The 27,486-nt window shown below is 40.0% G+C and overlaps 1 protein-coding gene across 1 annotated transcript in view; it reads left to right on the top strand.

The window, feature by feature from the left end:
* Nucleotides 1-27,486, top strand: part of slc4a5b (solute carrier family 4 member 5b) — a 56,238-nt gene that overhangs the window by 2,825 nt on the left and 25,927 nt on the right. Inside the window, exons 2-8 of the mRNA XM_070552212.1 lie at nucleotides 1,238-1,307; nucleotides 3,239-3,457; nucleotides 13,157-13,286; nucleotides 14,085-14,245; nucleotides 16,380-16,535; nucleotides 16,696-16,803; nucleotides 17,634-17,689. Of these exons, the coding sequence (XP_070408313.1) occupies nucleotides 1,244-1,307; nucleotides 3,239-3,457; nucleotides 13,157-13,286; nucleotides 14,085-14,245; nucleotides 16,380-16,535; nucleotides 16,696-16,803; nucleotides 17,634-17,689 (894 nt within the window). The 5' untranslated portion in view covers nucleotides 1,238-1,243. The remainder of the gene's footprint in view (nucleotides 1-1,237; nucleotides 1,308-3,238; nucleotides 3,458-13,156; nucleotides 13,287-14,084; nucleotides 14,246-16,379; nucleotides 16,536-16,695; nucleotides 16,804-17,633; nucleotides 17,690-27,486) is intronic.

Below are 27,486 nucleotides of genomic sequence, written 5' to 3'. Positions count from 1 at the left end.
GTCTGCCCTATGAAGGATTTGAGGTGAAACAGCGTCACCAAGTTATTCTTGTCTTCAGGTGTACACTTTCTAAATGCAGGAAAGAAGATGTGGGAGTAAGAAGAGTTAGATTAGAAAAAAATTCAATGGTTAACATTTTTACTGTTCATAAGTTAGAGAATAAAACTGTGCTTAAATGATATCAACATCCAGTTTAGATGCAGAAAGGGAAACTTTTGCAAACCAGCCAAATCCAAACAACAATTCCAGTTTAAATTGTAACTTTCTGATATATTTTTGTGTTTTTCAAACCTGTGACAAGTTATGAATCAATAGTAATAAATATGATTTAATGACAATCCACTGGTACATTTTCACATTTGTGTTCCATTAACGTACCGGTCAAACATGTGGTAGAACACATTATTAAAGCAAGTCCTGAACTAATCTGAAAACCCCCTAATGAACTAATAAATACAAATAAATAAATAATCATGCAAGCAAGCAAGCAATAATGGAGCTATTTGTGTAAAAGGTTAAGGATGTATAAGTAGCAAGTTATAAGTGATAAGTAGCAAGCATTAGTTTATAATATTTATGTTAATTAAAGGCACAATATGTAAGAATTCTTAAGTGAAATAATCATGAAACAGTCTAGTTTCAATCATTTTAGAAGGAAGCTTATATTGAAACAGGTTTCCTTCTCAGTCAGTTGGGTGGAGGCCAGTTTTTCTTCTTTCTAAAAGAACAAAGCACATCATCATTGTTTACAATCTGTCCCACCACAGGCATGCCAGGTCTGCGTCGACAAACACTGCTTTGTCAGCATTCGTAATTTTTCTTGCCTTTGGTCATTATAATACATTCAGTGATGTAAACCACGAGTTGGAATGAAATGGCTGGTCCAGGAGCAGTTTGGGAGTGCTGGTGGGAACTCCGATCCATCTTCTTCAGTTTTCATGTTGGATTCTGAGCAACACTCTGGACCTGAAGGGTGCCGGCGTTTTTCCATTGAGTTTTCCTTTCGTCATCTATTGACATGTTGTGGTGGCACATGTGTTTCCATATGAGGCTGTAGGTCACATGGCACATTTAGAGTTACTATAAGGCTGAGAGGATTCCCTCATCAAAATGTCCTTAGATAGATCAGGACGGAGGAAGGAAGCTGTGCAAAATGTCAGCATGTAAACAAGATGTTTTAGGTTGTTTTAGGTAAGAATCAGAGTCTGAACATCTCTTCCTGTTTTTTCCTTCTCAGTTGAGAATGGACCACCATGACTGGCAGCGAGGGAGGAGTAGAGGCCACAGGCACTACGATGATGACGATGGTGAGGAAAGAAAAAAGTGTTTTGTGTTCATGAAAAAGAAAGATTATCGGCCATCTTTGCTTTGAAAAGTTGTGGTATGGTTTTCTAGAATGCCTCTTTGTGTCTCACTGAGCTAGTGAAAGCTATGATGAATAATGGTTCCATCATTTATTGTTTGACTTTGATTCTTCAGTTGTACAAAACTATTATCTTGTTTTTATAATAATAATAATAATAATAATAATAATAATAATAATAATAATAATAATAATAATAATAATAATAATAAATACATTTTATTTGGAGCGCCTTTCAAAAAACTCAAGGTCACTGTACAATTAGGTAAAAAATAAAAAAATTAAAACATTCAACGACTAGAACTTTTAAAACCCTAATAAAACATCAGATAACACGCCAATAACAGTTACAGTGAATAATCTAATTCGAACAGATGATTTTTGAGATTGGCCTGAAATTGGTGAAGGGTAGTCATGCTCCTAATGCGAGCAGGTAAGGAGTTCCATAGGGAGGGTGCCGATCTGCTAAATGCTTGGCATCCCATTGTGACAAGATGTGATGGTCTTAACAGATAAAGCGTATAACTTTTGAAGTAGAAATTGTTTTAATCTTACCTGTTGGGAATTGTTTTGAAAAAAAACCTCATGTTGAAGAAATGGAGATTATTTCTGTTTTAATAGTATAGTTTGATTGGAACAAAGTGGTAATCTTAAATTAGACCAATTTCATATGATCATGATTATTTGCTTGTGGAAATGATGTTGGCAGTAGAGGCTTGCAGCATCTCCATTGTGGCCTGGGGCACTTCCAGAAGGGATATTGCACAATTTTGGCTAGAATAACAATCCGGAGTAAAACTAATGAGAGTGCAAAGGTTCTTAAAACACTGTTAAAAACAGCGATATACAGTGCTACTCATTAAGAGCAAACATCCAGCATTAAAGAAGTTATTTTTGCTCCAACACCCTTGATTTTAATCATTAAGTGATTAACACCTGCTGAACAGGTGAATCAACAATTAGGTGTATTGGAGCAGGAAAACAACTAAAACATGCTAGGTATAAGGGCGCTGAAGGACCAGAATTGAACACCAACAAATTTCTCTTCCTTCCTTATTTCAGTCACCGAAAAAAGGAAACTCTGAACAAAAAGGAATTAAATATTGAATATGGAACAATTTAATAAAAAGCTATATTTAAAATAAAAAACCCTCCACAGAGCATTTAGAGGTGGGCAAAATGAAGGTGAAATATTTCATTTAAAAGCTATAACCCTACTGCAAATCAAGCAGATCAAGCCCAGAAGATGTCGTTATCCTTCTCAGAGGAGCGACCATAAAGATACAAAACCAGAGTGAGCTTAGCTGAAGCCTACAACAGATGGACCCAAATAAAGAAATACACGCACCATGGTATCCCAACGGCAGGAAACCTTAAACATCTTTGCTACATTTGTTCTGTGTTGGTTATCTAATTCCATTGTGTGGTTCTTTTTCTAGACGCAGAGTAAAAAAGCTTTTTTTTTTTTACTTTTGCTGACATGTTTTGGCTACAGCTGTTGCCGTTGTCAGAGCATCGCCGACGTTGGTGGTGTCACTTCCATCTCCATTTTTCTATGGGAGTTAGAGGGCGATGTCGTCCTCTACTGCCCGACCAGCGATGACGATGTTGCCCTCTACTGCCTGCAGATAAACGGAGGGGGACGTGACGCCACCAACATCGACGATGCCTTGACAAAGGCAACAGCTGTAGCCAAAACATGTCAGCAAGAAGGTAAAAACAAATCTCTATCACTCTGTATATGGACAAAGTGACAAAATGACTGGAAACCTAGTTCTATTGTTGCAACTACAACCTCTGTTCGTGTTCCATATTCCAAAACAGACAAAGGTTTGCCATAAACTGCAATCAAATATTTTCTTTTGTTTCTTTCAGAGGTCCAGCCATTCTACATTGGTGTTCCAGTTTCACACAGACGGAAAAGACACAGACATCGCTCCTATGCCAATGAAGCAGACCGTTACTCACGGCGCTCCCACTATAATCATCACGCTCACCGTGAACACTCACATGAGGAGTACTACAACGACAGAGAGGAGCAGTATGATGATGATGGAGGCAACAGTGTGCAGCAGGATCAGGCTGATCTCACAGGTCAGGAGCTACACTTGAACCTCACCTAACCTATACAATGATATGCTGAATAGGTACGATAAGTTCATGATGTACAGCATCAAAAACCATGAATTGTTTCATTTGGATCATATTTCTTTTACCTACGTCAGTCATCTAGCATCAAAACGTTGTTGTCCAAAGCCTTCGTCACATCAAAACAGAAATGTTGTGACACACTGTGTATTTACTTAGTCAGGCCTTGGCTGTGAGCTTATAGACTATAAAAATGCAGCTTGGTTTTTGACTGGTTCAGAAAGATGGGAACACATTATGCTTGTTTTGGCAAATTCACACTGGCTGCTGATATAGTATCAGGCCACGTTCAAAATGATGCTTTGTTTTTCAGGCCCTACAAGAAAGTGCACCTTCTTACATGACTGAAATGTTGCACAGATAGGCTTCAAAAGGTTGTCTCTGTCTGCAGAAGACAACCTTTTGACTCTCCCTTGAAAAAAAAAGGGGGGGGGGGGGGGGTCAGTGTGTGGTTGAATGTTGGGCAGATTCCTTCTCCTTTGTCTTTTTTGAATGTACTGATGAGTGATAATTCTTTATGCTTGGAATGTTTTAAAATGTTTTTACAATGAATTCTGTATTTTTTATTATTTGCTATGTTTTTTAATGTGGTTCTTTATCTATTTAACACAGTCAGTACTTTGGACTACCTTCCGTGGTATTGGAAAGATGTACAAATAAAGACTGATTGCTTGATTGACATCAAGGCACATAGCCTGGTCAGGTGTTTGTTGTTGGACAGGAAATCTGTTAATCTCTTGGTGTGAGAAGGGACGTAATGGCCTACCAACACGTATGTGCTGAGTATTTTGCAACATGGTCCCAAGGGGCCACGAAGTCTGGAGTCTGTAAGCTGATTAGAGCTGAGAACTCTGAGCTGTGGGTGCTTGCGAGTAAGTACAGGATGTGTGTGCCATTTCAAGTGGCTGAAGTAGTTTTTGTGTGTAGTAAACTTGATCCTTGTGTGTGCGTGCACATGTGGAGTGCTTGAGGGCCCTTTGGTGTGTGTCAGCCCTCTCAAAAGCTTTTGGCTCTTTGCTGCTTTGGAGATTTTTTTGTGTGGAATTCTTTCCTACAGCATACAGAAGAACTTTTCTCACCAGCTGAAAGGTGCAGCAGCCACACACCGCCTCATATGTAGTAAACAGAAAGAACTTAGAGATCCTTGAAGAAGAAAGCCCTAAATAAATCTAAGAGGATGTACGGGACGATATTGGAAAGTGCGTCGCTTTTCTGCTCTTATTGAAAAGCAAGACAGTGACTTTGGTTTAACAAGCAGAAGAAAACCAAGAAGTTTTTTTTTTTTCACGTGACGACTTCTCATCTCCAATCTTGTGGATCTCATTCTATCTGCTCTGATAATTCAGTGATCATTCAGAATCCTCCTGGTGTCTCAATATGACCTCTCAGATCACCTTACCTGGCTCCACAGTAGGTAAAGATGATTTAATGAAGTACATATGTGAGTTGTCATAAAGAAGTGAACAAAAAAAATGCAAAATTCACAACATTTGTCAGATTAATATTCAATAGTAAATTAAATAGTAATATTTAAGTAAGTAATATTAAGTAATATTAAATGTCAGTTGTATTTGAATGTTTTACATTTTATGGCTATGTTGCTCTTCCAGCCACTTACTCCCTCTGTGAATCCAATCAGAGATTATTGTTTCCAGAGATCACATTGTATGATTGTGACCACTGAAGAGAATGAACAACCAACAAAAGAAACCTACAACTCTCTAACTGGAACACCTTGCTGTGTGATATTAACACACCCTGCTGTGAATATTTATGTAATTGTTCCTGTGGAAGAGATGGATGAGATGTTTACGATCACATGTGGATCAGTTATTACCAGAGCCACCCAGATCTTTGATGTTATAACTTTATTACTTTTTATAACTTTATTCTGATAGAAACATTCTGATAATCATGAATTGTAGACAGATTTGTGAGCCACGTTACGGTGTTGGTGGGAACATGTGCTGTCACACAGTGGGATGAGAGTGAACCGTGCCTTTGGGCCATGGGGTTTTAATGGAGATTGATCTGTCCAGAATAAAATTAGACAAAAGTGTTGGCTGATAGATTACACATGGCTATCAGACAGTCGTTAGAGGACCTGACGTTTGTTCACCAGTTAACCATGACTAATGGGGTTTATTTAAATCAGAAATTGTTCTCATGCTGTATTTAGTAATAAGTACATAACTTAAAGTTAGGGGATTTGTAGATTGTTAAGCTTCATTTTGAAGCTCTTGGTATGTTATTTTTGCAACCACATAATAAACGACCATGTACTGAGTAAACTCCATAAGATGTGACATGGGGGTGCGTCTGCAGTGATGCAGGCATTGTACCGTTCTATCATGGTGAAGAGAGGGCTGAGTCGGAATGCAAAGCTCTCGATTTACCAGTTGATCTACGTTCCTACCCTCACCTATAGTCACAAGCTGTGCGTAGTGACCAAAAGAATGAGATCACGGATACAAGCTGCCAAAATGAGATTCCTCCTCAGGGTGTCTGGGCTCTCCCTTAGAGACAAGGTGAGAAGCTCGGCCATCCAGGAGGGGCTCTAAGTAGACCCGCTGTTCCTCCACATTAAGAAATGCCAGTTGAGAAGGCTCAGGCATCTAGTTAGGATGCCTCCTGGACGCCTCCTTGGTGAGGAACTTCCAACCGGGAGGGGACCTAAAAGAAAATTAAGGACACGCTGGAGGGATTATGTCTCTCAGCTGGTCAGGGAATGCCTTGGGATTTCCCTGGAGGACTGGCCCAAGTGGCTGGGGAGAGGGAAGTCTGGCCTCTCTACTTAGGTGGACAAGCAGAAGAGAATAGATGGTACTGACTGAGTAGGATGTACAACTGAGACTGATAAAAATGACATAGGGTTTTTCTTAGACATAACTAAAAGTTAATTGTTGGGATTATCAACACAGATTTCCACACTTATTTAGGCTTCTACTATAGTGTGGCACCTGACTAATTGTTTGGTTTGCTCCAGCCTGTTGTCAGCTTATCAGCTGCTGCTCTTGGTCTCCGAATCTTGGCTGTTTGAGTGATCTTCCTCCTATTATTGTTAGTCAGCCTACTTCAGTGGTGGTCTTTAATCCTGGCTGAAAACTCACTTTTATTTGTTGGTCTTTAATTGAGTGGATATCTGAAATACATATTATGCTTTTTTTTCAACTAAAGTTTATTTGTATAGTGCCAAATCACGACAAGAGTCGTCTCAAGGCACTTCACATAATAAAATATTCTAAAACAGGTCAGTTCATTGAGCAATCAGAAAAAAGTTTCCTATCTAAGTGTCATGTGCTGTGTCCCTTTGTTCCCCAGCTCCTCCAGTTCCCACTCCAGGTACTACTTTTGTGTTCTCTTAGCGCCCTCATGTGTCCTTTGTCTGCATCTCTGTTGTGCGTCTTAAGTCAGCATTGTTTTGTCCCTCCCTACTAGTCTCTAGGTCTCTGCTCGGTAAGTGAGCTTTTGGTTTTTGTCTGAGTTTAGTTATTAGGTTTTGGCCTCCTTCCCTTAGGATTTTTGGTTATCTTCCTAAAAAAAGGATTTTGCTTTTTCAACCGCTCCTGCCTGAGTAGTCTGGATTTCTGCATTTTGGGTCCAAACCTCCTGCTCTCAACGTGACACTAAGGAACCCAGCAAATTGCATCAAGTCACTGACTAGTGTCAGCGACTTTACAGCAATCCTCATACTAAACAAGCATATAGCGACAGTGGAGAAGAAAACTCCCTTTTAACAGGAAGACACCTCCAGAGGATCCTGGCTCAGTATAAGCAGCCATCCACCACCACTCACTGGGGATCGAGAAGACAGAGCACACACACACACACACACACACACACACACACACACACACACACACACACACACACACACACACACACACACACACACACACACACACACACACACACACACACACACACAACATATATACCAAGTAGTGTTTCTATGGTTACATTGCGATTTCTTAGTAAATATTATTTTTGGTGAGGGATAAACTTTATTGTATTGATCCTAGTAAATTTATAATTAAACGGGTAAACTAGTAGTAGCACGTTCAATGTCAAATAAAGTAAAATGTTATTATCAGGAGAGGGAGAATGTTTAAGTGGTTAGAAACAGTGTTCAAGCTGATGGTCCCCTCCATGAGGCCACCACAGCTCAGCAGAACATCACCGTAGCTTCTTCTGAGGAGAAAAACACTTAGAGAAAAAATAAAATTAACAGCTGAAATTGCAGGAAATAACACAGTTAAAGAGCAGATTGTAGAAGAAAGTAGTAGAGTGTGGAAAGTGGTCAGTATGTCCTCCAGCAGTCTAAGCCTATAGCAGCATAACTACAGAGATAACTCTGGACAACCCAGCCTTTTAGATGGAGGCATGTTAGAGGCAGGGCAAGGGAGAGCCGTCTTTACCGACTGTACACTCCTCCTCCCTCTACTCCCCCACTTGTCCAGATCTAGGCTATCATCAGATTTTAACCATAGGCCCTATCAAATACAAATGTTTTAAGTCCAGTCTTAAAAGTAGATAAGATGCCTGCCTCATGGACTAAAGCTGGGAGTTGGTTCCACAAGAGAGGAGCCTGATAGCTAAAAGATCTGCCTCCCATCCTATTTTTAGATATTCTGGGAACCACCAGTAAACCTGCAGTCTGAGCGAAGTGCTCAGTTAGGAACATATGGAGCAATCAGGTCACTGATGTATGATGGAGCTTGATTATTAAGAGCTTTATTTGTGAGAAGAAGGATCTTAAACTCTATTCTGAATTTAACAGGCAGCCAATGTAGGGAAACTAAGACAGGAGAGATATGATCTCTCTTTGTAATTCTCATCAGAACTCTAGCTGCAGCATTTTGGACAAGCTGAAGACTTTTAACTACATTTTGTGGACTTCCTGAGAGTAATGAATTACAGTGATCCAGTCGAATTAATGCCATTCAGGTCAGGTGATTGACTAAGCAATTTCCTTTTCTGAATTTCAGATCCTAAGATGAGAACTTCAGTCTTGTCTTGATTTAAAAGCACAAAGTTTTGAGTCATCCAATTTTTTATGTCTTCAAGACAAGTCTGTAATCTAACTAACCGATTAGGTTAATCAGTGTTAATGGATAGATATAATTGAGTATCGTCAGCTTAACAGTGGAAGTTTATCCCATGCTGTCTAATGTTTTTACCAACTGGAAGCATATATATATATATATATATATATATATATATATATATATATATATATATATATATATATGGTACTCCACAAGTAACCCTGGAGTATGAAGAAGATTTGTCATGTACATTTACAAAATGAAGTCTATCAGACAGGTAGGATTTACACCAGCCTAGCGCTGTTCCCATGATCCCTACAACATGTTCAAGCCTTTCTAAAAGAACATTGTGATCAACTGTGTCAAAGGCAGCACTGAGATCTAACAAGACTAGAACAGACACAAGATTATTTTTACTGTATTTTTTATATTTATGCTGTACAGCTCTTTGGTGAAGCACTTGTTGTTTTTAAGTGCTGTATGTATATGCTTTGTTATGGTCTGTGGTCCTGTATACAGGTGCTGGTCATGAAATTAGATTATCATGACAAGGCTGATTTATTTCAGTAATTCCATAAAAAAGTGATATATTTCAAATGCTTACTTATTTATTTTGATGATTATAACTGACAACTATTGAAAATCCTAAATTCTATTTCTCAGATTATTAGACTACTGTTAAAAGGTTCAATATTGAAGACCCCTGGTACCGCATTTTAATCAGCTAATTAACTCAAAACACCTGCAAAAGCCTTTAAATGGTCTCTCAGGCGAATTCCGTAGGCTACACAATCATGGGGAGGACTGCTGACTTGACAGTTGTCCAAAAGACGACCGTTGACATCTTGCACAAGGAGGGCAAGACCCAAAAGGTCATTGCTAAAGAGGCTGGCTGTTCACAGAGCTCTGTGTCCAATCACATTAATAGAGAGGTGAAGGGAAGGACAAGATGTGCTAGAAAAAAGTGTACAAGCAGTAGGGATAACCACACCCTGGAGGGGATTGTGAAACAAAACCCATTCAAAAATGTGGGGGAGATTCACAAAGAGTGGACTGCAGTGCTTCAAGAACCAATACTCGTATTCTTTGTGTCAAGCCACTCTTGAACAAGAGACAGTGTCAGAAGCATCTCACCTGAGCTAAAGAGAAAATGGACTGGACTGCTGCTGAGTGGTCCAAAGTTGTTCTCTGATGAAAGTAAATTTCGCTTTTCCTTTGAAAATCACGGTCCCAGAGTCTGGAGGAAGAGAGGAGAGCCACAGAATCCACATTGCTTGAGGTCCAGTGTGAAGTTTCCAGAGTAAGTGATGGTTTTGGGTGCCATGCCATCTGCTGGTGTTGGTCCATTGCGTTTTCTGAGGTCCAAGGCCTCTACCAGGAAGTTTTAGAGCACTTCATGCTTCCTGCTTCTGACCAATAGGGCTGCAACAAAGGACTTTTTTTTTATCCTCCATGAATCGGATGGTCTCGACTTGATCAATCGATTAATTGGATTAAATGGGAAAATTAAAAAAAACCGCTTGGGAAATATGATCAGTAAAATTTATGTATTTCATTAACATGGTGTGGTAACATGTGGTACAGCTGCAGTTCTGCAGCTGACAAGAAGGCCCTGCAGAGGGTAATCAAAACTCCTGAGAAAATAAACACACACCTGCCCGCAAGTGGTGGCATCGTCATTTTATGAGAGCTACCTTTTAGAGCAAACTACATGAACACATGACAAGACAATAACAAAAACAAAAAACTAAAGTTTAAATTATTGGGGACTCCGTCACTCTTTCAGGTGAGCCAGGCTCCCCTGAAATCCCTCAACTTCAACGCCCAGAGTGAGCTAAAAAAAAATCCTGATTTTATCTATAGTACATTGTTTATATGGACTCTTTGTGGATGCTTTTGAGGAGAGAGGACACAAAGCACTGATCATTGATGTGCTCTCAAAGTGAAGCAACCAAAAAATATATAATTACCAAGCAAACGTTCAAATCCACTCATGTCCTCTGGTGCTTTCTGCCAATGTGCCTGATGCATTGGAGCGGATCATCCATGCTTCCGTGATTTCACTTCACTGGCGTGTCTGCTTAATGCATACTCCACTATTTTTGTGATCGGTATCCCTTTGATCTGCTTAATTCCAAAGTAACTCATGGGGTGAAAATATATGAATCCTTTAAACATCTATGGTGTGTTCTTGCTGTGTTGAAATTCTAATTCCATCTTTTAGTTCTTTTTAAAACACAGAAAGGTTTTATTTACCTGCAACGTTTCGCTTACGGCTGCAAACATCGTCAGGCTGACGATGATGGTGGCGTCACTTCCTTCTCCGTTTATCTGCAGCCAGCAGAGGACATTGTCGCCCTCTGCTGCCCGCTCTCCCCTCTCCGACGATGTAGTCACATGCACGATCCAATGATTAAACTCCAGCGTCCCTGTTCATGGTCCCACATCCACATCTAAGAACAAAGCAAAGCAAAGAACCAGCAACCCAAAAAGACAAAAACAAATACCAGTGACAACCTTACCATACATCAAAGGCATAACAGTGTAAGGAAATGAGAGGTTCTTACTTTTTATTTAATGAGCCGTAAGGCGTGGGATTCCATAGTAAATATGAAATCCACCTTACGGATAGAGGGTTATTTAAACCAGAAGATGGGATCTTTTTATTGCAGAGATTAGGTAACAGTTATGTATTCACTCAGAGACACAGAATAGAGACAGTCAAGTTGAAAAGTTAAGAATTTTATTACTAACAATTAAACTAGACTTACATTAAACTAAATGTATAGTGTAAGTAAAAATGGATGAGACAGTGAATGGATGACGTGTGATGTAATCAGAACCAGCAAATCCGAAGAAGCGATTAGTTCTGACGGAAACTGAAGATGATGTTTTGAAATAAGCTTTGGTTAGTTTCAGAAACGCATGAGACACCATCAAGTTGGTCTACCTGCCTTGTGGAAGTCCTCTGTAGATCAGGAATGCCGAGGTCCAGTGGACCCTCTTTGGAAACCGAGTTGGTAGAAGAAGCCGCGGTTCCGACCAGACCCGTCTTGAGTTACCTCCGGCACACAACACTTTTATTGGCGTCTGTTCAGACCCAGCCTGGGTCGGTGGAGCTTTTATTCTAAAAGGAGCTGTTGTTTCCGCTGGTTGTTATAGCGACTGGATTTTTTTAGCTTGTCGTGGTTCTTTAGGTTAAAGAGTTAAAAGATCACTCCAACGCTTGCTCTGGAACGCTTTGAACTGGCATTAGAGCTGACGTGGCATCGTTTTATACCTCGGATGTTATGGTTTTTTGTCGAATGAAAATGACCAAACACTGTCAGAAGCACGCCTCCGTCAGATCTGTAAGATTCTGATTGGATCAGTGAAAGGAATGTGTTGTGTCCTTTTAACACTATGTGAAATGTGTCACGAACTCCTCCCGCTGACTTCATTCCAATCATTCCTGCCACCAACGTGGCGGCTGATGTCATCACGCCGACACTACTTAAGGAAGTGCCGGCGTTTCATTCATTGCTCAGTCATCGTTCTCACCAGACTTTGTTCCGAGTCTCCAGGCTTACCAGCCCTCTAAACCTTCCAACTAAACCTTCAGGAGATAACCACGCAGGTTATTTCCATCACTCCGCGTCTGGGCAACAGATCCTCTCAGTCACGCTTCAGATCTGCCAACGAACCTGACAAAATGAGACCTGTTGGAACACTTAAAGTCACAGTACTTATTATTTCTCTAGGATCATAATAAAGTAATTAATATTATGATTTCACAGGTTGGTCACATCTTATTATTGAATAAAACTTTGATGGATTAGCTTTATTAAAATAGAGTTCTTTGATTAATTAAAAGAAAAGAGTTCATTCTTCGTTCTTCTGTCTTCACTGCTGGAACGTAAACAGTTTAGAAGCGAATGCATGACCTTGAGGCTGTTTCATGCACTCTGGCACTGTGTCAAAAGGGAACAGCTGTTAGAGGATAGAAATGGCTCCTTCATCTTGTTACAACAGAAAAAATAAGAGCAACAATGAAAAAACACAACATAAACACACCAATATAAACACACCAACAAAACCATACACAACAGTTCGAAACAGACTAGTACACCCAAAAGACAAGATACCAGGTAAATAAAACCTTTCTGTGTTTTAAAAAGAACTAAAATATGGGATAGGAATCCTTTTCTGTAGGACTGAAAAGAGATGCAAGAAGATCAGAGACAGACAAGACAGGAAGCCTCTGTAATATTCCCACCCTGCTAAAGACAGTGTGATGATAATGGGCATCACTGAAATGATCCTTAGCTATTACCCATAAACATCATACCATTGGCTATGTGGCTTTAGTAGAAACTCTGATGCAAATGGTGGACACTGTGACCATGTCATTTCCTAATAGAGAAAGATCTGTCCACAGACTTCAATGTACTATCTCCAAAATATCCATTTGCTATAAACAGGGTTCAGTTAAAAAAATTCCTCCTTCTTTATTTAATACTATGCTATGGAATATTTACTTTAGCAAATAAATGTGGATGACATTTTTACTAATACCATCAGAACTGATAAGAAAAAACCTGACTTTGTGTTGTTATAGTGTCTCCTGCTGCAGAAAGACTTCGCCACATCCTCGGGGAAGAGGACAGCTCTCCAACACCAACAATATTCACAGAGATGGACACACTTCAACAGGATGGGGATGAATTAGAGTGGAAGGAGTCTGCACGGTAACATGTACTCTCACATACATACAATAGTGACAGGACTGTCCTTGGTTTAGTGTTTAGAGTGGCCAGTAGATTAAAATTACATAGGGTGAGAATGGGACAGCACCCAAACAAATCAGTTATTTTGTTTATTTTTTAACATGTAAATAACAGAGGTGTGGACTCAAGTCACATGACGGACTCGAGTCAGACTTAAGTCATTTTCTTAATGACTTCTGACTTGACTTGTTAACATCTATAAAGGCTTACGACTTGACTCGGACTTGAACGCCAATGACTTGCGACTTGAATCGACTTGTGTCTGTTGACTTGATGATTACTTGAGCATATTTGATATTTTAGCACAAAAGTGGCACAACATGGACAAAAATCATAAATCATTCATCGTTCTGGGTTTGATCTTGTTCTGCTAAACGCAGCAGCACTTTGTTTATAATCAGTTTCAGTTGCACTTCCTGCTTGTTTGAGCAAATAAATTAAACTTTAAGATGCTTTATTTCTGGAATTTATTTATTATCATTGTCATTAAATTGAAGTTGGACAGATGACTTGATTATGACTTGAAAATTCAAAGTTAAGGACTTGGACTTGACTTGGACTTCCACATCATTGACTTTGGACTCGACTTGGACTTGGTAGTCTTTGACTTGGACTTGACACAAGACTTGACTGGAAAGACTTGTGACTTACTTGTGACTTGCAAAGCAGTGACTTGGTCACATCTCTGCTAAATAACTTAATTGATTTGTTTTGAACTCCAGATTAAAAAAATATATTATTATTTTTTATGTTTTTGAGGTGGGTGAAATTTGAAGAGAAGGTTGAAGAGGGAGGAGAAAGATGGAGCAAGCCTCACGTGTCCACGCTGACCCTCCATAGTCTGTTTGAGCTCAGGACCTGCCTGCAGACTGGAAGTATTGTGCTCGACTTGGAGGGATACTCACTACCACAGATCGTAGGTTAGTCACTTAGTCGGGTAGTTTTCCAGGAGCGCTACTCAGAGTAACTCGGACCAATGCAGCTCGGCCGTCGACTGCACTGTTCGGTATTTTCTCTTTACCTTCTCCCCTATTTTTAATCCCTGCTCCATTGAGGTACCTGAAGGTTGGTTTATGCTTGACGCGTCCGCGAGGTCTGCACGGCTCCGCGCTGCAAAATTGCGTCATTTTAACAACCACGCCCCTCCACCGCGCCTCCGCACGGCCCAAAATTTCCGCAACGGGCACCTAGGAAAATTTCTAACCAGGCGGACGGTCGGACGTGGAAAAACATGGCGGACTGGCAAGAACTAGTATGGCAGAGGTTCATAAATACAGACATTTGTATGATTCAGCCCTCAGAGATCACTGTGATCAACATGTTGATAATAATTCTTGGAGAGAAATAGCTCGCACTGTCGGAAAAGACGAGGACGCTGTTAAAAATGCTGGAATGCCATGTTGTAAACAACAGTAATTTCTACTTCTACTATGGTGTAGTGTTGGATGCATGCCGTAGAGCTCCATGCTGCCCCCTACAGTTTGGGAGAATATTGGCTCACCGCAGAGACAAGCCGCATGAACCATAAACGCTGCGAGTTCTGAAGCGTGTTCCATCCGCGAGCCGCATTACCAAGCGGAAAGTGAATGCGTCAAGCATAAACCAAGCTTGAGTTGGGCCAGCATTGTGATTCTGGCTGCTGATTGGCTAGAGGGCGGAGTCACTGCTTGCTCCAGAGTTTTCTGCCATATGCTTCACTGCCTGCAGCCATTTCCTGGTTCAGAGTCTGACAAAAGCCATAAAACTGAGCAAAACGTCCACCAACACCACCATTTTTCAGTGTTTCTGTGGTGCATAAAAGTTCTCTTACACTGTTTACTGATAACCTCATGCTATTTTGTCAAGAGTAAGAATCACGCAAACTATCATAAGGCTGAGTAGTGCTACTGGAAAGCTAGCTGGCAGCGAAAATCAGGTTGTAAAACTAAACATCAGTAACACAGTCAGAGTGCTGATTTGTGCCCAATGTTTGCTGTTTGAACAGATGATGCATTTTATAAAACCAAGAGAAAACTCTGAAGTTATTAAGCTGTCAACCTGAAGGATTTTATTTTTTTTGTCCTTTTCAGTTTTTTCCATAACAGAAACAGTTTAACCTTACTGATACATGCTTTTGGGAGAATAAAAAGTAATATTTTGGCATTTACATAATAACAGACATTTCTCACATAAATCAGATACACATGAAATGTTTTTGCTGTAGCACCGACTTTGTTATTGTTCTTTCAGACTCTTGCAACATCTTCTGTCTGCACACTCACATGCAAGCACTCTTGTGTAAACTTTACATTTTATCGGTTTCACTTCACAGTTTTCACCAGAATTATTTGTGACACAGCCATCAGCAGCTGCCTCTAGATTAGCCTAGGTCGCTTACAGCAGGAAAATCAAACTATCCCTGCAGGATCAACCATGTAATGGGATGATGGGGAGGTGTGAAAATCTGTCACTTAATATGCACACAAACTTGATACTTTTGTGATTAAAGTGTCTTTTAGATGGCAGCTACTTTGTAACCCCGCTCAGACAAGCTGTTGCTTCAAATGCTCAGAATTAACTTGAGTCAAGCGGAGGCTTAAAAAAACAAAAACAAACAAAAACAAAAAAACCTGTGCCTTTCAGACAGATGTTTTTGTTTCATCTCAATGGCTTCAGCAGGGATAAGGTGTTAACTTCTTTTTCTGGTAGTACTTAGGTGTCCATTTACGTCTCAGTCCTTTGTCCATCATAAATGAGTGGAACATCACAGATGAACATGAACACTGAGGTACACTCCAGAGTCTCAGATCAACTATAGTGTCACAGCTGCCACTTTCAGAAGATCCATTAACCATTGTCACCAGTTCCCAGTAAAATGTGGAAAACCTAAAAAGTTCAACTTTTTTCCACCATAGACCCATACTGTCATAGAAGTTGTTCTTGAATGAACAATCACTATTGAGGAAATATCACGAGTGGGTTTCTGTGGAAAACCTGTAAATTACTGTAGCAGTTGAAGCTTTCTGAACAGCCTCTGTGAAATAATCCATGCTGTGCTGTAATCATTTTCCTCAGAGGAGATTGTGGACCGGCAGATAGCCGATGCCCTCATTCCTCCAGAAATGAAGGAGAAGATCATCTTTGTGTTGCTCAGGAGACACCGTCACCAGACCAAGAAACCAATCCACCGCTCACTGGCAGACTTAGGGAAGTCCTCCAACACGTCTACCAGTAAGGATTTGTGCTGAGTGTTTCCATTCATTTATGCTTCCCAGTACACAAACTCTGATTCCAAGCACCTGCTTATTGTGAAGCCTTTTGAGTCATGTTGATCAATACTTGTTTTATAAAATCACCTCTTCTTTACTCGTTTCCACTGCTGCTCTGTCAGATCGCAGTCCTCAGGTTAATCTGAGCCGTAGTACTAGTTCAGCTTCTGGGATCCACCGCTCCACAGAAGACCTACGCTCTCGGCAGTCAGGCAGCCTTGGCCGTCTGCGTGAGTCTCAACTCATCACACAAACACGTGTTTACAGCACAAACACACATGTCAGTCAAACTTTATTGTGTCGCTGTTGAATAGAGAAATCATGATGTGGTTTTAATCAGTTTTACAAGACATGACACAAAAACGTTATAAGTTATATTCAGCTAGTTACGTTTAGGATCTGAGTACTGCACTCAAATTCCCATCAATCAAAATCTGAACTGGACTTTTATACTCTCTGTTTTAATCAACTGTGATCCTTGCCAGTGTCTTACTACTGCATGATTGTGACAATTAAAACCAGTCTTTATGTGTGTTTGTGTGCGTATCTCCATACTCACCACGTCACTGTGATGCCCTGGGCATATTTTATGTTTACTGAAGAGATTTTGGCCCTGCTGTGTGCACTTTGCTGATTTCTGTGTTAATGATAGGAGTAAAAAGGATCATTGGGGGGGGGGGGGGGGGGGGTGTTTCTTTGGTGGTTTGTTATGTTCCTGTTGGCTCTCTGATGTTTTTACTGCCAAAAACCACTGAAGAAAGTGAACGATCAGAACACAATCCTCCACAGAAATATTTGGTCATGCGATAAGCACCCCACCCTCTGTGTTTCTTCTAAACAATAGAATTAGGATCGTTGGGAGTTCAAACAAACCAGACTTTTTCTTGGTTTTGATTGAAGTCCTTTTTTTTCAACCTACAACACTCACTGGGCTCCAAATGACTGAGAAACTTCACAAGCAAATAGATATTCAGATGTAAAGTCTCTGCTGTGTTCTTGTCTTTTTAAACTCAGACGGCATGTTTCTGATCAGAAATGAGCAATACTTTTATTTCTACAGATCCTGCCCAGAGCCGAAGCATGAATGATATTTCTGACACACCCAGCACTGATCAAGTAAGTCTTCACTAAAAGACATCTTATAAGGTTATTTCAGGTTGCCAGGAGCTGCTGATTAGATGCATTGACATCAACAGTTTGTCAGGTTTTAGCGGCTGAGCTGAAGCGTAGCGGAGATTGTTTGTGGCATAACTGTGTGACCCAGACGCGGAGTGGCTAGCGTTGGGTTAGACAGAGCACGCGGCTTTATTCTAGGAATGGCAACGCAGCACTCGGAGAGAGCCGAGACTGAGCAGCAGTTCCGGATGGATAAGAAAGCTGACTTACTAGCGGTAGACAGCGTGGGAAGATCCTTCCCCTGGGTTGAGGGCTGGTAAGCCTGAGAACTCGATTCAATGTCTGGTAGGAACGATGACTGAGTGATGTAAGAGCGGCGGTGCTTCCGTAAATAGTGTCGGCGTAATGACGTCGGCAAGCCACGTTGGTGGGGGGAATGCTGGGAAGTGTAGTTAGCAGGAGGAGTTCGTGACACAGTTAGTTTATCTCTATAAGAGCAGACGTTTTGGCATTTTGCTGGGCTGGAGCACACAGGTGTGTGTTAACAATGCCACGGAGGAAAATAGTTGGCTATAACCCCAGAGAAGCAACCACTGCTGCCCGTTAATGTAGCAAGCGCTGGGGTTGTAACTTTATTCTTTTCAGTTTTACACAAGATTGCGCTCCAACTTAAAGGTTAAACAAAAAAATTATTTAACTAACAGTAATTTATTTGCTCTGTTAAAATTTTTTTAATAAGACATCTTGGGGTGCTAGTTTGAAAAGTCTAATTGTTACAGGGTTTGAACAAAAGCTAATTAAAGCTGATTAAGATGTTAGTAAGTTAGAGTAACTGCCATACACCTAAAATGCTAAAGCAAAAAAACATAAAAATGAAAATGATGTACACGATACAGGCCAGTACATCCCTTGGTAATCTTATAACCCTCAAAAATGAAACTTTTGCAAGAAAATTGTTTTTCCTCTGGAAAGCAGAGCTGCCAAAGTCAGCACAGGCAGTTCCCAGCGCTAACATCAGTGTAAACAATACCAGACAAGCAGACGTTCCTTTTTGCATTCTTTTATCACCAAGTTTTCAAGGTTTTGCAAGATACTTAACTTTTACGTTTGCTGAAGTGCAATGGATTCAGCAGCTTTGAGTGCCCCTGCATCCCACAACATACACACCTTCCACCTGAAAATACAGGAATGGCTTTGAACATCTCACACACACACACACGCCTGTCCTTCCATCATAGTGAGGACCATCCATTGACTTCAATTCATTTTTGTGACTGTATTGTGCCTAACCGTAACCCTAAACCTAACCAGTGTTGCTGTATCCTTAACACTAATCTCAACTAAACCTTTATTCAAACCAGCAAACCAACAACAGAATGAAAAGAACAACCAAAACAAAGAACCAGAAGTCCAGAGAAATAAGAACCAAAGCCAGTGACAACCCTTCCATATATTAAAGGAATAACGGAAAAAATAATCGCAATAAAGAAAAACACAACATAAACACACCAACAAAACCAAACATGACAGTTTAGTACACCAAAAGACAAGATATCAGCAAGACAAAAAAGTGGAGTCATATATGAAATACCATGCAAACTCTGTTATAGAGCAGACATAAGAGAAACCAAATGCCAACTCAACACATGAACAATAGAACAAAAAAAGGAATGTGGGGAAGAAATAATCCAAAGATACACAAGAGCTGAAAGCAGAAAGTACAATAAACATTCTCTAACAGTCTAACATTTAGAGACTGTCACACATGCTTTTGTTCTTTCAAGGCTCGACTACTGCAATGCACTGTATGCCGGCCTTAATCAGGGTGCGGTAGCACGTTTGCAGTTAGTACAAAACTCAGCCGCTAGGTTCGTGACAGGCACTAGGTGCAGGAAACATATCACCCCTGTGTTGGCATCCCTTCATTGGCTGCCTGTGCAATACAGGACAAAATTCAAGGTCTTGGTACTGGCATACAAGGCCTTACACGGAACTACTCCAGCATATCTTGGCAACCTTTTGCATAGGCATGCCCCCTCGCGGGCCTTTCGCTCAGCCGGCAGGGAGCTGTTGATCGTTCCACGCACTAAGTGCAGGTCACGTGGGGACCGTGCGTTCTCGGTGTTGGCACCTGCACTTTGGAACCAGTTGCCTTTGGTGGTGCGTCAGTCACCCTCATTGGGGGTTTTTAAGACTCGCCTTAAGACCCATTTTTTTGTCAAGGCATTTCAGAATTAGCAAATTTTACCCGGTTTCGATGCCCCGGCCTCTTAGTCTTTTTATGGATTTTAGTTTTTGCTTTTACTCTCCTCTTTTAATTGATTTTATGCTGGTTTTACGATTGCTATATTTTGAAAGAGGAACATTCTTTAATGTCATTCAGGGAATTAAGGGCAAAGTTTAATATCCCGCAGAAACACTTTTTTAAGTACTTACGACTTAGAGGTTTTATTCTGGCACACTTAAATAACTCAGTACATCAACCTCCACTGTCAATCCTAGAAATTAATGTTACAAAAAACTATTTTGATAAAAGATTGGTGTCCCAGTTTTATAGCATGTTAGTCGAAAACCATAAGGACAACTCTGATAGTAGAAGACGGGAATGGATTAGTGACTCACAAGAAGATATTTCATCTATTGAATGGAGTAAAATATGTTTAAAAGCACACACTCAAACAATTAACACTCGTTTGAGAATTGGAGACCCTTGTCTGGTGCCTCGAAATAGCTCAAAAGAATGAGAGATTAGATTATTAGTAAATACCATTGCAACCGAATTAGCAAGTAAAATTTCAACCCATCTACGAAAGTGATCACCAAATCCGAAACGCTTAAGCACCTCAATTAGATAGGGCCATTCAACTCGATCAAACGCCTTCTCCAGCCTCATAGCCAGAGCCTTAGCTATGATTTTGGAGTCAGAATTTAACAACGATATGGGTCTATAAGAACCGCTTTCAGTTGGCGCTTTGTTTGGTTTTAAAATAAGAATGATCAGGGCACTACGTAATGTAGCAGGTAAGCAACCTGTTGTAAAGGATTCCAGATAAACATCTAGTAATGGGGGAATTAATTTTGCTTTAAATAGCTTGTACATGTCTATCGGAAGTCCGTCAGGACCCGAAGCTTTACCTCCCCTCATGTTAGCAATGGCATCCGAAACGTCATTGAAATTTATTTCTCTCTCTAATTCATTCTTCATAGCCTCAGAAATGCAAGGGAAGACCAAACTATCCAAGAAAGTATTTTGGTTCACCAGGTCTAATGGACTGTCAGAATTATATAGGTTTTTATAATATAAGGCAAAGGTGTTTTTAATTTCTATGGGATCCGTAGATAATTCCCTTTGATCATTCCTAATTAAATTAATGGCTCTGTCAGATTCAAGTTTCTTTATCTGCCAAGCTAGCAGTTTACCCGGCTTTTCTCCCTGATCATAAAACGTCTGCTTCAATCTTATTAGACCATCTTCGGCTTTAAGCAAGGACATCTCCTCATATTTAGCTTTAAGGGTTAATAATTCCTGTTTTCTTTGTGTTGAAACATCTATGATAACTTCTCTCTCTAATTCCCCAATTTTATTGTTTAATTCGTTCATTGTCTGTTTAAATTTGTTACATTTAGAGCTGGTGAAACTTATCATTTGTCCTCTAATATATGCTTTAAAAGCTTCCCATCTAATGGCTGCAGTTGTTTGAGTTGTATTAATTGAGAAGTAGAGCTCAATATGCTCTCCTACAAATTTTATAAAGTCAGAATCATGTAACCATTTAGGGTGTAAGCGCCACTTGTTCAAGCGGCTATTCACTTGTTCTGCCTTGTAAAATAGTGAGGTTGGGGCATGATCTGACAAAACAATGCTGTCATATACGCACTCAGTGATATTGGGTAGCAAAGATGAGGAAATTAAAAAATAATCTATTCGGGAGTAGGTTGGATCGGCGAGAGCGATTTTCAAGGTCCTCAAGTTTGTCCGTGAGGAGAGCCACTTGTTTAACTAGCGCCTCTGTCTTGCCTTTCTCTGAGTTAACGTTATCCTCCACATTGCTGATGCGCTTCTCTGCCCCATCCTCTGCCACACCAATTTTTGTGAAAAAGTCACTTCTGATCCCGTCCAGTATTTGAATTACATCCAAATTCTGGGGCATTCCAGTACTCACGTCGAGACGCCCAGGGCTAGCATCATCTGTAGAGTTAGCTTGATTGTTGGCACCTGAGACGTCTTCTTCCTCACTCGGAGAAGAGTGTACTTTAGACTTATTTTGTGCTTTCTTTGCCGGCATAATGTTGACAATAACTTGCTACAAGCAGTAGATATCACTGTTCAAGCAGTTAAAGGATGGTTTTCAGGAACTTAGTGAAACATCGCCTGGAGCACACAAAAGTACGTGTGTCTAGTTCAGCTCCATAACCACGCCCCCACTCTTCCGGTCTCTGCCCTGAATCGACTGCAGGTTGTCCAGAACGCCGCTGCCTGGTTCTTGAAAAATATGCACTGACGTAGCCTTATTACCCCTGTCCTGGTACATCTTCACTGGCTCCCTGTCATTTTCTGAGTACAGTTTAAACTATTGACTTTTGTCTTTAAAGCACTCAATGACGTGGCTCCTCCCTATCTCTCTGACCTGCTCACTCCCTATGTACCCACGCGCATGTTGAGGTCAGCTGACCTCCTGCTGCTTTGAACTCCCCGGATGCATTACTAATCACGGGGTGAACGGGCATTTGAACATGCTGCCCCAAAGCTGTGGAACTCTTTACCTATTATAGTTCAACAGGCTCCATCGTTGGCGGTTTTTAAATCTTGTTTAAAGACCCGCTTCTACGATGTGGCTTTTAGATCGTGACTCGTTTTTGTGTTATTGTGTTATTGTTTAATTGTGTTTTTAGTATTCCTCATTATTTATTTGATTTTATTGATCGGTATTTTTATCTTCTGTTTTTGTTGCTTTGATTGGTTGTGTTTTGGTCCAGCCTGTGCATTTGGGCTCCCATGCTGCATTTTAAATGTGTTATATAAATGAACTATGGTATGGTATAGTATATAATGGACTGGGACAGAACAAGTATCATAAACACAGACTAACAAAAATACAAAAAAATTGATTAAGGAAGCCACAGAAATAAGGAGTTGTGGACACACAACTATGAACAGAGATGATAGGGTCTACATGTCGGATCATGCATGGAACTATCGGAGAGGAGATCACGGGAGGCAGAGGGCAACACTGTCCTCTGCGGTTAAATGGAAAAGCTATGAGCCACATTGCATAGTAACAGTACATTTTGCTATTCAGTTTATTAATGTTGATTTTTAAAGTGATTTATTATAATTCTGTGACTTATTCAGGTGCTCTTTCAGAAAGAGGAGAATAGAAAAATTGCAAATGGTCAATGGCCGGTATTTAAATAGCACCTTTAAATAGCACCAGTCATTTACCAATTCACACACACACACATTCACCCGTTGGTGATGAGCTGTAGTGCATTGTATGTACAAATTATAGTATAGTATAGTATAGTATAGTATAGTATTAGTATAGTATAGTATTAGTATAGTATAGTATAGTATAGTATAGTATTAGTATAGTATGGTACAGTACAGTATAGTATAGTATTTAAAGAAAATACACTTGTATTTAGTTGTTTTTGACACTGTAAAGAAGAAGCAAGGCCTAGTTGGAAGGGTGTTAGTTTTATAAACCACTGTCTGGCGCTGGATAGGCCAGCTGTAACCAGTTGCATTGTGTTTTTTCTCAGTCCAAATATTCTTCACTCCACTACTCGACTTACCTGTGGACAAAAACAAGAATTGCACCACAAAGCAGCTAGAACCACATTTCTGCCAGTATTTCTTGTCAGCACCAGGTTTCTATGGTCTTAGTGTTGCTTACTAAAGCTGTGATGTCAATTAGCCAGTCACTTTCATTTTAACCAGCAACAAAACCATAGCTCATTAATCAGCCCATTTCCAGACGCTTGTTAATGCATTCAAGAATTTGGATTAGCAGGATGCTTTTAAAGTGTTCTGAAACAAAAACAGCCTGCAGTGACTGAGTTTATGCTAATGAGGGAGTTTCATGGCATGAGCGTGGTTTATCATAGCGTTGTCTCCACAATGGTGCATGACCAACAAGTCTTAGATAATGTTCATTTCGTGGAATTTATTCCTGGAGTTTAAAGGGGACATAAAGTGAAATTTTGATTTAAATTATTTTCCAACTGAGATGTCTTTCTCAGATTTTTTTTGTTTTTATTCATTGTCTATATGAATGTAAATGCAAGTATCTTAACTCCAAACAATAAAAAATAAGGACGACAAACATCTGCAGACTTCAGATAATAGTCTGAGATGTTAGATTTTAGAAGAAAATACATCAAGTATTAGGAAAAAAACACTGGGAAAAGCATTGAATACCAGTTAACAAGCTGTCAGATGAAAATTGTCAGAGAAATATGTAAGATAAAAGGCATCAGAGATCTGAAGAAACTTGTTTGGACAACTGAACAGATTGTTGAATTTAGGGAGTGTGTCAAATGTTTTTAACAGAGGATCAACTGAATGGCACTACAGAGCCAATACTAGGGTCAACAGAGTTCTTTCTCCAGGATAAGTTTTCTTTGTTTAGATTAAGCACAGTTGAGGTTGTGTGATCTCTAGATGTGGAACAACCTCTGGAGTGGAGTGAAGAAGTAGAAGTAGAAGAAGTAATACATCTTTATATAGCACCTCTCAGCATAAAAATCCGAGGCATTTTACTAGAATAAAAATTTAAAATAAATAACTAAAAGAAAATCAAATATGTATAAAATCTGGAGGCAAACTTCAAAGTGAGGATAATCCTGGGATCACTGTAGTGATTATTTGTTCAAAAGCACTGACTCTGCTCCTCCAGGCTTCCTACATACTAATTAAACACATTGGTGCAGCAGTAGCTCAAAAGGTAAAGATAGATAGATAGATATCCTTTATTGTCATCAAATGATTGTCCATTCAACGAAAATTCTTAGAGCTTCACATTAGGCATCCGCTAAAAATACTAAGAAAAATAGCTAAAACAAGTACAACATGCACCATGCAATAAAAACAAAAACATTACAAAATACAATAAATAATATCAATAGAGTTGATTTTTCTGTCCATTCAGGGTTCTAACTGCCCAGTAGAGTGGGTTGTCCAGTAATTGGATGGTTGCAGGTTCGAATCTGGCTCTGCCCAGAGAATGCTGCTGTTGTGTCCTTGGGCAAGACTCTTTATTTGCCTTGCCTGCTGGTGGGGGTCAGAGGGACTGGTTACACCAGTTTTCAGCAGGCCTCGCCTCTTTCAGTGCGCCCCAGGGCAGCTGTAGCTACATCGTAGTTCATCTCCACCAGCGTGTGAATGTGTGTGTGAATGACTGATTGTGTTGTGAAGTGCCTTGGGGGGCTGTAGAACTCTAAGAAGGCGCTATACAAACACAGGCTATTTACCATTTATTGGGAAATGGTAACATACAGTAGGATAATGAAACCGAAATAAAGCTCCAACTGTAAAGAGATGTTGGGAGCAGAGCAGAGTCTTGTTTTTTGTTGCTTGGGAACAAGACATTAACGGCCAGAGAAAGTGGACCAGCTGGTGTGTTGACTCTGAAAGCAGCATTAACAGATTATGAAGAGATTTTAATATAAGCACCCACCACTCCACCACCACGTGCTTCCTTATTGAGGAGGAGGGGGACGAAGATGTAAAAAGCCTGTAACAGGATTATATTTTTACTGTACTCAGTTCATATTGTTGAGATCTCAGATGGCTCAAAATAAATATTCAAAACAAAAATCTAGTTAACAAGCCAGGCATGGTTTATATAGAAGTGAAGTTTATTTAAAGTTTATTTTTGTTCTTGATCAGCCTGTGTTTGTAGAAACGGAGCTATGACCCCTGGGTGTTCTCACAAATGACCCTTTTAACCTTTTAACCCTCTGGAGGCAGGCGTTGCAGATTTGCAATGGTAAAACCTACCTACCTGGTTACTCCACACACATATCTCATGAGTATTTTTCAACTCAGAAGTACCCCTGAAGGACTTTTATCAAAACTTGTTTAGAGCCTGAGAGGGTTAAGTGAATATAATTGTGACGGTGAGCGTCCTGTCACCGTATCTTGATTGATCATGTGCCCTGGCTACTTGGCCATGGTGATGTCTTTTTGGCTGACTGGTTAGCATACATGACTCTTATCCAGTAGTCTGTGGATCCAATCCCGCCCGGGCACTCGTTTCTCCACCTTGCCACATTTGGTGTTGTCGGCAGGATGGAGAAACAAGGAGAGAAATGATGGTGATGAAGAAAACATGGCAAGTGTAGCATCCAGGAAGGGTCAGTTTTCAACTACAGTTTGGCCTTTTCAGTGACCGGTCATCTACAGACATGGATCTGCCTCTCTGCGTCTCTTAATCTTCCAAGCTGCAGGAAAGATTTACCACTGTGTGTTTACACTATGATTGTCAACATCATGTTCCTTCCTCAAGGTTCCTCTCGGCCAAGCTATCTATCCGCTTGCTTCACAGGACAAAATAACTTTTACAACTCACAAGTTAAATAATCATTAAATAATATTATGATTGAATGAACAAATGTTATATGAATAATAATATTAATTTTTGAATAATCGGTGCCTAATTCAAGGAAGTTGATATGAATTTTATTATTACAATGAAACATTTTGATGTTATGATCAGTAATGTTTGGTTTAACAAGTGAATCATTATCTACACTCAGACACAATGTTCATTAGAGATAAATTAAAGTTAAAGTAATTTCATGCACATAGATATGTTCTTACCCATAAATCAGAGCATCCTGTGTCTGAGAGGGCGTGACGTTCTGAGGGTTGCTTAACATGGCACGTCCCGATTGGCCAATTAAATCTTAATATGAGAATATCAAAACAGGATCACTTGCGGAGTGATTCAGCATTCAGTTTTGAGCAGAACTCCGGACTGGCCACCGGAGGAAACTCTCTCTAATCACCACATCTCTTGACAAGCTTTCGACAAACTAAAAGCTGCCTGCAGCTGACACAGCAAAACGGTTCCTTCAGCTATTCAAAAACAGCCGCTTTGGACTGACCTGGTCGTAGTGCAATCTTTTCTACAATCCTCGGTACCTTGGGGTCACCCGACCCCCCCGACATCTCGGATCTGAAAGAGAGTCTCCTCAGGGGTACGTAGAACACAGTAAGATTGGGTCTGATGCCGTTTTGATAAGAACCAACTTTCTAGTTTAATGCAGACCAAATTCTTTTCACACCCAGAACTCAGTTTCTTCTAGAATCTAGATACAAGGTTCTGATAAACAAACACCATTCAATTATCAAACAGCACCACCCATCCACTTCTATTCATCCATCACAATCATCTTATTTAACTTGTCTTGTTTTTAATTTGTTTAGAAAATAAATTTCTTACCTTTTTAAAACCTGACTCTGTCTGATTTAATACGAAGTGTGTTTGATCACTGAAAAAACAAAGAACCCTAGAATCTTCTGACTAAACATTCAAAGACTAATAAAGTTGATATCCTATATTTATATAAAATATCACAGCTTATTGGTCATAAGTAAAGGTAATATATTAAGCTTAAAAGCAATAATATTAACCTCCAATTTCTTACACAAGGAGCCGTGTCCAAGTAGCCATGGCACATGATCAATCGGGATACAGCGTCAGGATGCTCACCCTGTCACATGATAAATACTTTTTTACAATTGTTTTACTGACTCAATGTGAAAGCTGGAAGATCACAGCGGCTTAAAG

This window comes from Nothobranchius furzeri, chromosome 6 (genome assembly GCF_043380555.1).
Source record: "Nothobranchius furzeri strain GRZ-AD chromosome 6, NfurGRZ-RIMD1, whole genome shotgun sequence".
In the NCBI taxonomy this organism is placed as follows: domain Eukaryota; kingdom Metazoa; phylum Chordata; class Actinopteri; order Cyprinodontiformes; family Nothobranchiidae; genus Nothobranchius; species Nothobranchius furzeri.
Note: the sequence above shows the minus strand (reverse complement) of the source record. Positions and strands in the feature narration are given on the sequence as shown.